At 39.7% G+C, this 12,604-nt stretch overlaps 1 protein-coding gene across 1 annotated transcript in view; it reads right to left on the bottom strand.

Annotated features, from left to right (window-relative positions):
• Positions 1-6,071: 6,071 nt before the first annotated feature.
• ARHGEF38 (Rho guanine nucleotide exchange factor 38) overlaps positions 6,072-12,604 on the bottom strand; it is a 36,398-nt gene continuing 29,865 nt past the window's right edge. Inside the window, exons 10-14 of the mRNA XM_041484274.1 lie at positions 10,683-11,003; positions 8,769-8,909; positions 7,422-7,620; positions 6,981-7,240; positions 6,072-6,257 (exon numbers count right to left, since the gene is read on the bottom strand). Coding sequence (XP_041340208.1) covers positions 6,072-6,257; positions 6,981-7,240; positions 7,422-7,620; positions 8,769-8,909; positions 10,683-11,003 — 1,107 coding nt within the window. The remainder of the gene's footprint in view (positions 6,258-6,980; positions 7,241-7,421; positions 7,621-8,768; positions 8,910-10,682; positions 11,004-12,604) is intronic.

Raw genomic sequence — 12,604 nt, 5'->3', positions numbered from 1 at the left:
ACTGTTCAACAACAGTGTATTTAGATTGAGATTTTAGGTTTGGCAGTTTGCTAAAATTGAACTGTTTTGGTTTTATACAGTGAGAAACTTCAACTAAAAGGAACAGAAGAGAGTCAAAACTGTCTTCAAGTTTTCTTAAAATGTAGAGAATCATCCTGTATTTGAAAAGTATCAGGTACTCCAGCTCTCCACTGTTATCCCTGAGCTGTTCCTCATGGTTTGTGCTCCCTCTCTTCATCCCAGCTGCTCCAGGTTGTGTTCAGCTTAGAATAGGCTCAAGGGTGCCACTGGAAAATGACCTTGAGTCTTACTCTCTGTGACCAGCACGTGGCAATTTCCCTCCATTCCTTCTGTGATGAGGGGAGCATCTCTAAACATGAAAACATCTTGGACTGTATTGGGTTTGCATGGCCAGTATTATTTTCTCCTTATCATACTCTGATTTGATGGGTAATAAGTCACATTAATCTTCCCAAAGCTGAGTCTTGCCCATAATAATAATAATTAGTGAGTGATCTCTCACGCCCCTTATCTTGACCTGTGACCCTTCCATCTTATTTTCTTTGCCCCCCACCCAGCTGAGGAGGGGAGTGAGTGACAGAGCAGCTGGGGTGGGCACTGACATCTGTTCATGGTCAACCCACCACACAGACTGGCATAGGTAGGTGAAAGCTTCTGTTTTTCTTTACCATCCTGTATTTTAAGTGTGTGTAAAGCTTGATGCACGTGGCAGCTATTTCCCATACCTCATTTCCTTTCTCCACAATTAAGACTTAGGCTAAAGTTCCTTACACAGCCAAAGGAATAGTTTCATTTACTCACGATTGCCTCAGCTGCCTGGAAAATTTGCATATTTTTTCAGCTATTATTTCCTGTGGAGGGGAAAAAAAAAGAAAGGTTTTATCTTTACAGTGCCTGCAGCTTCCAGGGCTGTGTAAAAATAACAGCATGAGGAGGAGGAATCCAGAACTTCTACTGCTTTTTGATCAGCCCATCCTTCCTCCTTTCCAGCAGAGGGTTTTTAATGGTAGCATAGTAAGAAAAGACACTGATGCAGTTTCCATTAGCAAACAGAAGGGATATTTTCTTCCTAAGTGATAATCAGAAGACTGTTGCCTACACTAAGAAGTAGTGTGAAGATAGATTCTTCAAATGGCCAAGTGCTCCTACGTGAAGTGTTCATTCCAGTAGTAAAACCTGCTCCCAGAGGAGTGTTCAAGGTGCTAGGTGCCTCTGTCTTGCCTCTGAACATAAAGCTTTACTGGTGAGAGTGCAGGAGCTTACATCTCAACTGTGCCCATTACTTTAAGGCACAATGAGGTGAACACTGGCAGAAAAAGAACGATCCTTGTTTTCAACTTGTGGTAGCTGGTGCCATTTAGAATACTCCTGAGACCTGATTCAAGTGTGCCCTGTGTCTTTGCATCTGTAACTGGCATGGATGGACTGTAGGGCCCCTCCATTCAGAATGAAATAAGTGATGCTGTGCCTTTTGTGCCTTTCTTTTCCCTCTAATAAGGCCAAGTCTGGCTGCACTCATCGATAGCACTGCATTAGCAAAATCTGCAATACAGGTACAATTTGCATCAGCAAAAGACTTTCTTCCACTGTAACTTTCCCAGCTTCCTAAATGAAATACAAAGTCATCTTCTGTTGGTATAAAAATGTCAGTTAGGATTGTGATTCTTTGAAGTATTATATCAGAAAGGATTTATAGCACAGACCAGGTCTTTTAGTGTTTAGCTTGAATATGTTAGATAGGCACTGCTGAAAAATAGAGAAGATTGAAGGGAACAGTTGCTTTCTGCTTTGATGTTATAGTTAGGATGGAATTAACAACTGTATTTTCAGGAAGGGAGTCTGTTCTACAGGCTTGTTTGACTGAAGTTGTGCGTCAGGTTGAGGAATGTAGTGTAGGGCAGGAAGAAGGAATGCCCGTCTGAAATTTGAGAAGCATGCCTCCTATTTTGTAAAAATAACTGGAAAATAGTCCTGTGATTTTTCTATCCCCAAACCAAATTGCTCTGTGATTTACTATAAAAATAGCTACCTGACTTTTTCTTAAATGTTTTAGAGATGGGTGTGGTAGTATTTTACTTCCACTTAAATAGGATGGTTTTTTCATAGATGCCCAACTTCTGATACCCTCAGTAATGTGAAATTATAGGTTACTCTGGTTCCATGAGTGCTCCTTCTAGTTGGATGCTGGTGATATCTGTGTCTAGAAAGGTATAACACAAGGCTGTGTGGTTTAAAATCTTTTATCTACTACAGCTCGTAGTAGTCACAATCTCAGAAGCAGCTGGAAAAGAACAGAGCTATGCTGACATCTGGAACCTTGAAGTGTATTTTTAAGCTTTCTTAGTATTTTCGATAGTGCTTGAAAAGATCTAATGTATTGATCAATAAGCTAGGATGGATCCTAGAAATGCAGCATTTTCTCTGAGGCAACTAACTATTTCTTCTGCTAACTTTGCAGGCAGATCTTGGATAGCATATAAAGCTCTTTGCTTCTGGAAAACATCATGTTTAAAAAAATAATAAGAAGAAACATCTTTACAAAAATAGATTTTTATTATTACAATAATTTAAAAGAAGATTTTTTTTTTTACTATTTCCCAACAATATTGTAATAGGAATTATCAGTAACAGATCTATGGGAACAAGGATTATCATGGCTGTGTTTCCTAGTGCAGGTGGTAGGTCCGCTTCATCTATCTTCATTTTTAAAAGCTATCTTAAAATGACAGCAAAAGCATACTTTAGTGTTTGAAGGAGGTAATTACTCAGTGAAGCTTCCAAAGATGAAAAGTCAGAAGGAATAATTCTTCAGTCTGTGTTTGCATTGAAAAGCTGAAACCCTGCTCAAAGATCACCCAGCCAAAGGGAAGACGGTGAAGCACAGAGGTGCCAGAGGTCAGAGCCATGGACTCTGCTGTGTACTGGCTTGGACATTTTCTGGGTTCCAGGTTATCAATGGCAACACATAATATTCCCTGAATGGAGAAGCACTTCAGTTTTAGTGGACCCAATCTTGGAAGTACTTGTACATATTTATTGTCACGACAGCTCAAGTAAAACACACATTTGAACAAATGCAAGATCAATCCAGCAAACTGCAGCCTGTCCCTGCTTCAATCAAAATAAATTAGTTTTGTCATTAATGAGAATAAGAAATCTCTTAGAATACTGTAACCTTCCCTATACTAAAAAAAAAATCCAGTGGCAAAACCATTGCATATTCTTACGAATTTCTGGAGCCCTAACACAGCTCAGTTTCTAGTATTCAAACACTGTCTTAACAAAAATATGACTGAGCAACTCTAACATGAATTGTTGTAAATCCTTCATTTGGAAGGCTTTAGATTCAAGGAGCATCTCTTAATTTTCTGCAGTTGCTGTTTGCGTTCACCTGTTTTAAAAATAAAAGTTTGCGATATATTCATAGTATCAAATGATAATGGCTAACAATTTGAATTTCTGAAATGGACTAAGCCAATCCACCTGGGTACCTAATTACATACTTTTACTGGATCCCAAGTTACAAGGCTACAATAAAGTAATATAATTATCCCACAACATAAAAATTATTATGGATCCTAATCCTACAGGGATTTCATTTGGCCTACTAGGAGTTCCCAGGTCCCCCAGAAATTCATGTGGTCAACTCCAGTATATTCATCCTTCATTCCTTGTTGCTTCAGGATCAGGATACCTATATTTTGGAGAGCAGCATTTGAGTACTCTTTGAGACACCTTCACAGAGTCTGATTCTTCATGGGGAATGTACCTAACACTCAAAATCTGAGCTCTCCTGTGACTCAAGCTGAGTTCTCAGCACTAAGACTTCAGAAATCTTTTTTTTCCTCTTTCCCTTGATTAGTTTTGCTGTCTGAAATAAAAACTTCATCATTGTGCTTACATGACTACATTAAGCCTATTAAGTACAATTCAGTCATTTCTAAAACTGTTTCAGCTATTGCAAAGTATAGATCTTCTACATATAAAATATTCTAAATTGTAAGACAGAGCTGAAAACCTTCGTGTGTGTATTTTCCCCATAATCTCAAATTATAAAAGCCAAAGCAGTAAAAGGGTAGCGGTGAGTCTTTCAGTCCATTCTTCCAAGCTGATACTCCCTCTGCACTTTTATTTTCTTCATTTAAATAAAGGTGAAGCTTTCCATAAAAGCAGCTAAATCAATTGATTAAATTATTGAGAGCCCTTTTTGCTTGCTATGAGAACATCAAGATTTAAGTGCCTGAGATGATGTACAATAAAGCAAAATAATGCTCACTGGATAGCAGTAGTACACAGAGATTCCCACACCAGATTCTGGATATCTATCTCTGAGAACTCTAGAAGTTTCTCTATCATATGATTTAATCCAGCACAAATTTCAGGTTTAATCTCTGTAATCCCCTGCTGCATTCAATCTCTGAGCAAGACTGACAACTTTTTCTACCCTTCTATGAAAATAATCTGAAAATTGAGGACATTAAAGAAAATGAAACCAGGTTCATTAGCATAGCAGAAACTATTGTGCGTAGCAACTGCCCTAACTTTTTTTTGTGCCCTAACTGCCCATCCTTTTTTTGCTGACAGGTTATTTTCTATTACATCTCACTAAGCATTTTGAATCATTTTATCTTCAAGCCTCACTCTTCAAACTATGGGAAGTAGAAGCTCAGACAAAAGCTTTAGAACAATTTCTGTTTGCCCTCAACCATCAACACAACCTGCCCCCCCCCACACCCCCTTGATTGTAACAGTGTTGTCATTTTTGTAATCAGTACAAGCCATTATGCAAACCAGAAAATACCTGACAGGAGTTTACTTTCAGTTACACTATTTGCAGCAGGCATAATCACTTTTTTTGTTTCCTTTTGCAGTGCTTTGCACAGGTCTTTGCTAATCACTAGAGGACCTCGGCATTGCTGTGGTGAAATACCTCATGTCGAGCACTCAGATACCAGTGAGAGTCACAAGGAGATGTTTTCTGTTTGCTGTCACCATTCAGTCTGTCTTAAGTGCAGGGCACCAGCCTGACCTAGAAATCACTGCAGTCAATGAACCTAAAGAAACTTATTAACTAGATACTATGATCCCTGCATTTGACTTAAGCAATCAAAGAGGCACTAAATGTTAACTGAAAGGCATCACTTGACTTCTTTTTTTCTTTCTTTTTTCTTTTTAACTAGTAAATTTCCCAAGACTAATAACACAGGTTTCATTTCACTACACAGATCTTGCACTAAAGCAGTTAGTGTGGAGATGTATGTGGATTTCAAACCTGGGGCACTTCCATATTGCTACAAACTGTTTCTACCATATGAAGCAGTTGTGTAATTCAGTTGAAAATTATGTCTGCTTTATGTCACAGTACCTGTTTCTAGTGCCCCCTCTTTTCCTTCCTGCATTTCTATATTAAACTAAACATACCTTCTTCCCTGGGACTAGTCACTGGTACCACCACACCTGGTATGTCTCAAATGTTGAAATGTTTCCTTTAAATTAAAGCCCTTTTTCTTTTCCCAATCCAATAATCTCCACTGATAAAAAAGGTTCTTCACAAAAGCAGCTGAGGATAAAAACAGACAATCAAAAAAGCTCAAGTTTTAAGAAGTGTCTGTGTTCACTGAGATAACAGTTCAGGAACAACTCAGCCTACAGTATCCCTGATGACTGAATTTGTCCTTTTTCAAGGCTAATTCTCTTCATCTTGAATATTATTTGCTAAATATCATGGAAGAAAAATGTAATTTCATCTGTGATTTGTACTTGTAGGTTGAGTCTTGATGTATGACGCTTTGACAAAAGAGAAAATTATGGGGTAATAGAAAAGCAAGCTCTTCAGCATGTTAATCAGAATCAGTCTTCCTGTTAAATGTTTCCTCCCTCAGGTCTTGACAAGGTGATGGCTTTTGGAGAATGGAGGTTCTCAGTATCATTTGTGTGCTGGATACCATGGCTTCTGTCAATCACTTGTGAGCTTGCTTTGCTTGCAGCAAACCTAACAGATGATTATTCTGTCTGCTTCAGGGAGTCTGGCTCAACAGGCCATTCCTCTCCTAAGCATATGTCATCTTCCCTAGATAATTAGATGGTACATATCCCTTCTGACCTTTTGCTTCAGCTAGCCACCATTCCTTATTGCCGCTCAGGTCGGAAAAGCGAAGTATCCTCACCCTCTGGTACTCCTGAAGGCTGAGTTCTTGATCACTTCTAGCTTGAAATGCATAAACAGCATAGAAGATCTGAAAAAGAAAAGCCACAAAAAAAAAAAAAATCAGAATTGAGAAGTGTAGCCACATGTTACTGTGTATCTGTGTGTCAGTAGCAGTTCTGTATACAGAAATGTAATAACATGTACAAACCAGCGTTCAACTACATGGCCTGAAATTTATAGATGGGGCCAAAATAAAAAGTAAAATTGAAGCATCTGGGGAGTTCTGCATGACAAACCAATCTCCAAGACTTCATCACCTTGCAGCACTGGTAAGGTTTTCAGCTTGCACCAAGTGCCCATGGGTTGCATGAAGGATTTTTCAGCAAGGTTTCCACATGGAGAATCACCTGTGATTAAAGCTCCTGTGCTCAAATGTGGCACATGGGTCACTTCTGTGCCTTGCTGATCAGCATTCTTGTCACAGCTTTCTTATCAACAGTAAGTTGAAAAATCCCCCAAGCTGAGCTATTTTGCAACGTCCTGCTCCATATGAGAACCTTGAGGTATACATGGGGTGGGATAATGCAAGAGTGCTTTCTGTGACACGGGACTGCAATTCACAGTTTAACTGATTCTCTTTTCCTACCTCACAGCTATTTAAGAGCAGAGAATAACGAATTCCTATACCACACTGACAGATTGGTGCCACTCTTTTCTGGTTTGAAAGGAAAACATTTAAACTACTAACAGTATAATTTTGGATTTTAAATAGGAACAACAAGAAGACAGCCGCAGTGTGTATCATACTTACCTGCTGATCATCCATACCCTGAAGAGCACCAGTCTCCGTGCCATTGATAGAAGGATTTTCACAGAAGTGAAAAGGTGAGCTGCTGTCACTCTTCTTGTACCCTGGGCTGCTTGTGCTGCTGTCAGCAGGGGGCCGTGAAGAGACAAAGAGGCTGATGTCATCAAAATCATCATCACCAAAGCCATTTTCTGCTACATCCTTCTGTGCTTTGGCTGGATTGTATGGCTTCAGGAAGGAGGAATACACATACCCTGTGAGGACTAGAAACCAGAATAAAGAGACAGAAAATAAATAAACATCAAAACGCCGCTAAAATAATTTCAAAACCAACCGTTTTATGCAGCTGTCAGTGTGACAGAGGCAAACAGATGGGGCCAGAATGAAAAGAAATCAATATCCCAAAGGGAAGCTGTTATTGGGATATTTGTGCAGAGAACTTACTTCCTGTGTCAACAAGCCATCTGCTTGTGCTTCCAAAGGGGTCCTTTTGCTCCACAACAGCCACCAGTTCTCCTTCATGCAAGTCAATATCGAATTCCTGCGCAGCGTTGCACTTGCGCTTAGCCTGGTACAGCGACTCGGTGCTGTACGTGGACAGCAGCTTGGACCTGTGCTCCTCTGTTTGCCGTGGGGACTCCAGCTGGAAACAAACAAATGATACTCATCCTCAGTAATGCTGGGGCCATTTCCAGATAAAAATGCTGCACGTGGCAACTGACCCAGCGTTTTAACACACAGACCAAGGAGTTATTACACCGGGACCAAATCTCCTCTGCATATGCAGGAAGAACCTGTCCCACTGCTATATTAACAGGTGAGCAATAAAGGGCAGATTTTAAAGAAATGTAGGAATTTCACTAAAGACCTCTTAGTCTGTCCTCTGCTCTCAAAGAGGTGGTGTTCTATATGTGAACTCTCTCCTGCTTAATTGGTTTTCCGTAGCCATGACCTTTGTATTCCGATGTAACATCACAAAAAAAGCATAATCCAAAAATGGGCTGAGGTGTGCTAAGGCCACATAACAACTTGCATGATAAGGCATTAGGCAAAAAAAAAAAAAAAATGGTACCCAAACTGGCTCATTTCTGTGTGAAATTACCTCTCTAATGAGGGCAAGATGGCATTACCTGCTGGAAGCATATTCATTTCAGGGTTTGGTTAGAGGGCAGGGAGGGGAGAGCTGCACATCAATGGGATCTTAATATACCACAGAAGCAAGAGCACCTGTGCCTTCACTGATGCTGAAAGGAATTCTACAACTGCCCCAGCTTCTCCTGTAAACCTGCACCCAAGTCCTTATTTTACTGTAAACTAAACTCCTAAAACCTCCAGAAACATCTGATAAGATTGGCAACACAGATTTCCTGGTGGATTTTCTGAATCTTCTGCTGTGGGTGTGTGTGTTTGTACATATATGTGTAAACACCAGTGCACATAACCACAGCTGAGCACAAGGAAAAAAAATCTTCTGAATAAGAAAACTAAGATGCACTATAAGAGTATTTAACAAAAGAAGTCACCAAAGTTTACATATATCTTAGCCTTACCATGTGCTTAAAGGCCTAAGGGCAATTTGAGGTAATTTCAAGTGGATTTTCAAGATACTAGCATGAAAAAAGTGGAAAATCTTTAGAAGTTAGTGGTCAATGAAAACTTTGCTCCAACAATGTGATTCAGAGTTGTAGTGGAGAGACAAAGCCCAAACCTTTAGGTGGCATAAAAATGGATTTGCTTCAAAAGTGATCGAAAGAGGATGCTTCATACACAATTTGGATGTATGGTACTCACCGGAGAAGGAACAGGTTTCTTTTTTTCCAGGCTCAATTTTCTCTCAATAAAGATTGCACTGCTGTTTTCTTTTACAAAATTCAGCTTTTGAACCTCCTCTATCAATTGATTCTGCACTTCACAGATGCTTGAGGAGGACAGCTGCAAACACAAATGTGGGTTAGATCTCATGTACAAAATGGTAGGGAGATTGGAGAGAGCAGATTTAATTTAATTTGCTGAGTGCTAGGAGTCAGGAAATCTAACAAGTTATGTCTATTTTCTGCAGAGCCCATAAGCAGTGCACTCTCTACACATGAGATGTAAAGAGAAGAAAGGTCTTTGCTTAAAGAAAGTTTCTAATGGACGCTATTACATTTAACAGACATAGCAATTTAAGTTAAATCATTAAAAATATTCTAAATGGTGATGAAAATGAAGAGCCTCGCATTTATGCTACTGAGCCACTTGCTTTCAGATGCAAATGGGCATCTCAACAGCTATCAGAGTGGTCAATGTGCTGCAAGGCTTGGAGCAGTTTACTCCACAGCTGTGTGTTTGTGCAACTGAGAGCTGCCAACAGGTTAAAAATTGTTGGGTAACTGAGTCTCTGTCTGTTGCACTGAATAAGTGCTTTTCGTGTATGTCAAATACCAAATGCATTTGCTGATGTAAACAGGAAAAAAGAAAAAGAAGGTAATTTTGTAGCCAGACCCTCACTGAAAACAATGCCCAGTACAACAGCTTTCAACACATGAAAACATCAAATTACGGGGATGAAATTTCTTCATGCAGAAAAATCCTTAATTTTCCTATTAAACACCATAGCTCTATGTGCTGATCCTGACCTTCTTTGCTTAATTTTTCACCTGCCCTTACTATAATGTGCTCTGTTCCAGCCTTGATGGAAAGGAATACTCCAGAATTGCCTTACTAGAGTGTGTTTCCCAAGCAGCCTTGCTTCTGTTCAGGTGAGTGGATTTGTATGTGTGGAAGGCATTGTTGCAGCTGTGTTTCTCAGGGGGTTCAAGTCCTCCAGGCGAGTATTCATTACTGCTGAGAGATATCTGCAGGAGTTTCTACATCATATTTGGGTTTTAAAGCACCTTGATTTTCATAAAAATTATTTCATCGGATCTCCTAACTTGTTTCTCTTTTTGCAGTCATCTGCGACTCTGCAGGTCTAGCAGCAAAGGAGGTGTTCATGCCCTTTCTTATAATTTCCTGTTTTCTGGGCTAGTCAGGGTACATGCTAAGATATGCTGGCAGCTGCCTTCTTTTTGCCTCCCTGTAATACTCTTGCCATTACTATCACTGCAACAGCAGGAACAGTTCCATTAGGATCATTCCCAATGAAAAGCCCAGATCTGACAAAAGTTCAGAACAGAAGTTCCTCAAAACTCACTCCAGAGTGACCTTACTGTGGCCTTCAGAACATAAAGGGGGCCTACAGGAAAGCTGGAGAGGGACATTTTACAAGGGCATGTAGTGACAGGACAAGGGGGAGCGGCTTTAAACTGAAAGAGGGCGGGTTTATATTGGTTTACTGTGGCCCAGGTGAGGCACTGAAATGGCTTCTGCAAGAAAGCTGTGGGTTCCTTATTCCTGGAAGCTTTCAAGGTCAGGTTGGATGGGGCTTTAAGCAACCTGGTCGAGTGGAAGGTGTCCCTGTTAATGGCAGGGGAATTGGAACTAGAAGGTCTTTAAGATCCCTTCCAGCCAAACCATTTTGATTCTAAGAACTTAATCTGTACTGAGCTTGCAAAGGGAAAAAAAAACCCAAATCTGACTGTGCTCAGCAGAACAAACAAAATCACAAAATCAGTAAATCAGTGTAGCTTTGTAGATATGTGTCCTACATAACTTTTAGCAAAGCATACAGAAAGAAGAAAAGAGAAATTAAGGCACAGCTACACCAGTTTCTAATGTACTTACTGGAACAGGCACCACGACAGCTGAGTTTGATTGAAGTGCTGCAAACATAATATTCCTGAGGAGGGTGATGAAGCAATGTAGACAGTTCAACACAATCTTTTTGGCTGCTCTGTTGAATACCTGAAGTTCTTCCACTAGCTGTGCATTTAGAGCCTCATAGTCTTTCTTTGCCAGGTCCAGCTCTTCTCCAGCTGACCTCTGAAGGTAGCTGTTGTAGTCCAACAACTTGTCATAGCGCTTCTGGATGAGCTTCTGAGGGCCTGGAAACAGGGCTTGCAGTGCTGACAGAGGAGTCAAGACAAGCATGTCCAGCTGAGCCATCTGGAAAGTATAAACCAGACCTACTCATCACCTCATTGATACAGTCCATCCGATGCCATAAGGGGCTGAGCCTGATGCAGCCCATCAAGCAATCTGTTAATCACTCTTCACAAAGCTTTGCTGCCAGAGGCAGTTTCAAGCAGGGTCCAGCATGACTTGGAATCTCCTTCATAACGGGAGATGTTAATTTTTTAGATGTTAGCTTTTCAGCTTACAGTGTCTGCTAATGGCAGTGGTCCCTTGGAGCAGGCAACCTCAGGTACTGCCCCTAGGGAGCTGCCACTGCAAGTATTGGTCAAATGAAACTGGGATTTCCTTAGCTGGAAGGCATACATCAATATACAGTCTAAAGCAAATGAGGTCTTATTAAGTGGCAGCCTTGAATTCTCTCAAAGCTGCTTTTCTTTTTTTTTTTCCTTTTTTTTTTTTTTCTCTCCTGGAAACAGCTGTAACTCAATTCCTGTTTAAGCAAACACAAACAATCACTTGATTTGATTAAATTAGGTTATGCTTGTTGGTTTTATCTCTAGTAATCAACAAAATTAGACACCTGGTAAAAAAACCAGTCTTCCTTACACTTTTCTATTAGTCTCTAATTGTCTCATGGGATTAATATTGCATGAAATAAAATTTATTTTTGTAAGTCATTTGTTCAAGTAAAGCACAAGCTTGTAGTGAGTGAAATTCATCATCATATTAAAGCTCTTGGACATTCTGTGTGAATTAAGTTGTTGGGTTGGATATGAGAATAAAAAAGCATCTGCCTCTGCATTCTCAAAAACATAGCAGAGTCGAGGACAAACCCATTTTAGCCCCAGAGTTGCTCTCTAAGGCCAAGATGATGTACACTGGCTAAATAGCTCCTATTTTATTTCCAGCTGAAAAACTGGGCTGTGTTTAGTGAACCGATTTTTGATGCATTAAGAAAACAATTCTTCCAAACTGCTGGACCTGATTTCTTAAAAAGAGGCTACTGGGAATTTCTGCCCTGAAAATTTTCCAAAAATCTAATGAGAGAGGAAGGTATAATTATTGACAAATGCACCTCCACCTCTGAATTTTTCCAGCTTGAGCAGCTGTTTGAATAAGCAGCCTGTCCCATTTTGAAAAGACATCTAAGTATCTTATTAGAACCAGGCTCTTACTAGAGTTCATTTTAATTCTGAAAGCAGAAGGTGAGTTGAAAAACTATTACTATTTTTAAATCATTTTATTAATTACTGTGGGCTATATTTGGATTTTTCATGATTTCCCCATATCAAGGATTTGACAGCTCTATTTTAATATCTGGACTTGATGATCTGAGAGGCCTTTTTCCAGTTAATAAATCTGAGATTTTTACAGATCTGTGATTCCAGGAGCTAACAGTACATAAGCGTAATACCAATCACAAAAATCACTCAAACTGCAAGCGCTGGTAACAAAAGTAGCAAGGCAACAATCTCCTGCTCTTTTCTGAAGTTCAGGTGAAACAAATACAGAACTGTTTAGGTGATACAAATTTGACACAAAGATTTTAGTATAAACCCAGGAATTTAGCTTGACAGGTTTTCTTTTGTTCTTCTAAGGAAAACGCAATTCATTTATATTGTATTTTATCT

This window comes from Pyrgilauda ruficollis, unplaced genomic scaffold (assembly GCF_017590135.1).
Source record: "Pyrgilauda ruficollis isolate IOZ18807 unplaced genomic scaffold, ASM1759013v1 scaffold65, whole genome shotgun sequence".
NCBI classification, from domain to species: Eukaryota; Metazoa; Chordata; class Aves; order Passeriformes; family Passeridae; genus Pyrgilauda; species Pyrgilauda ruficollis.
Note: the sequence above shows the minus strand (reverse complement) of the source record. Positions and strands in the feature narration are given on the sequence as shown.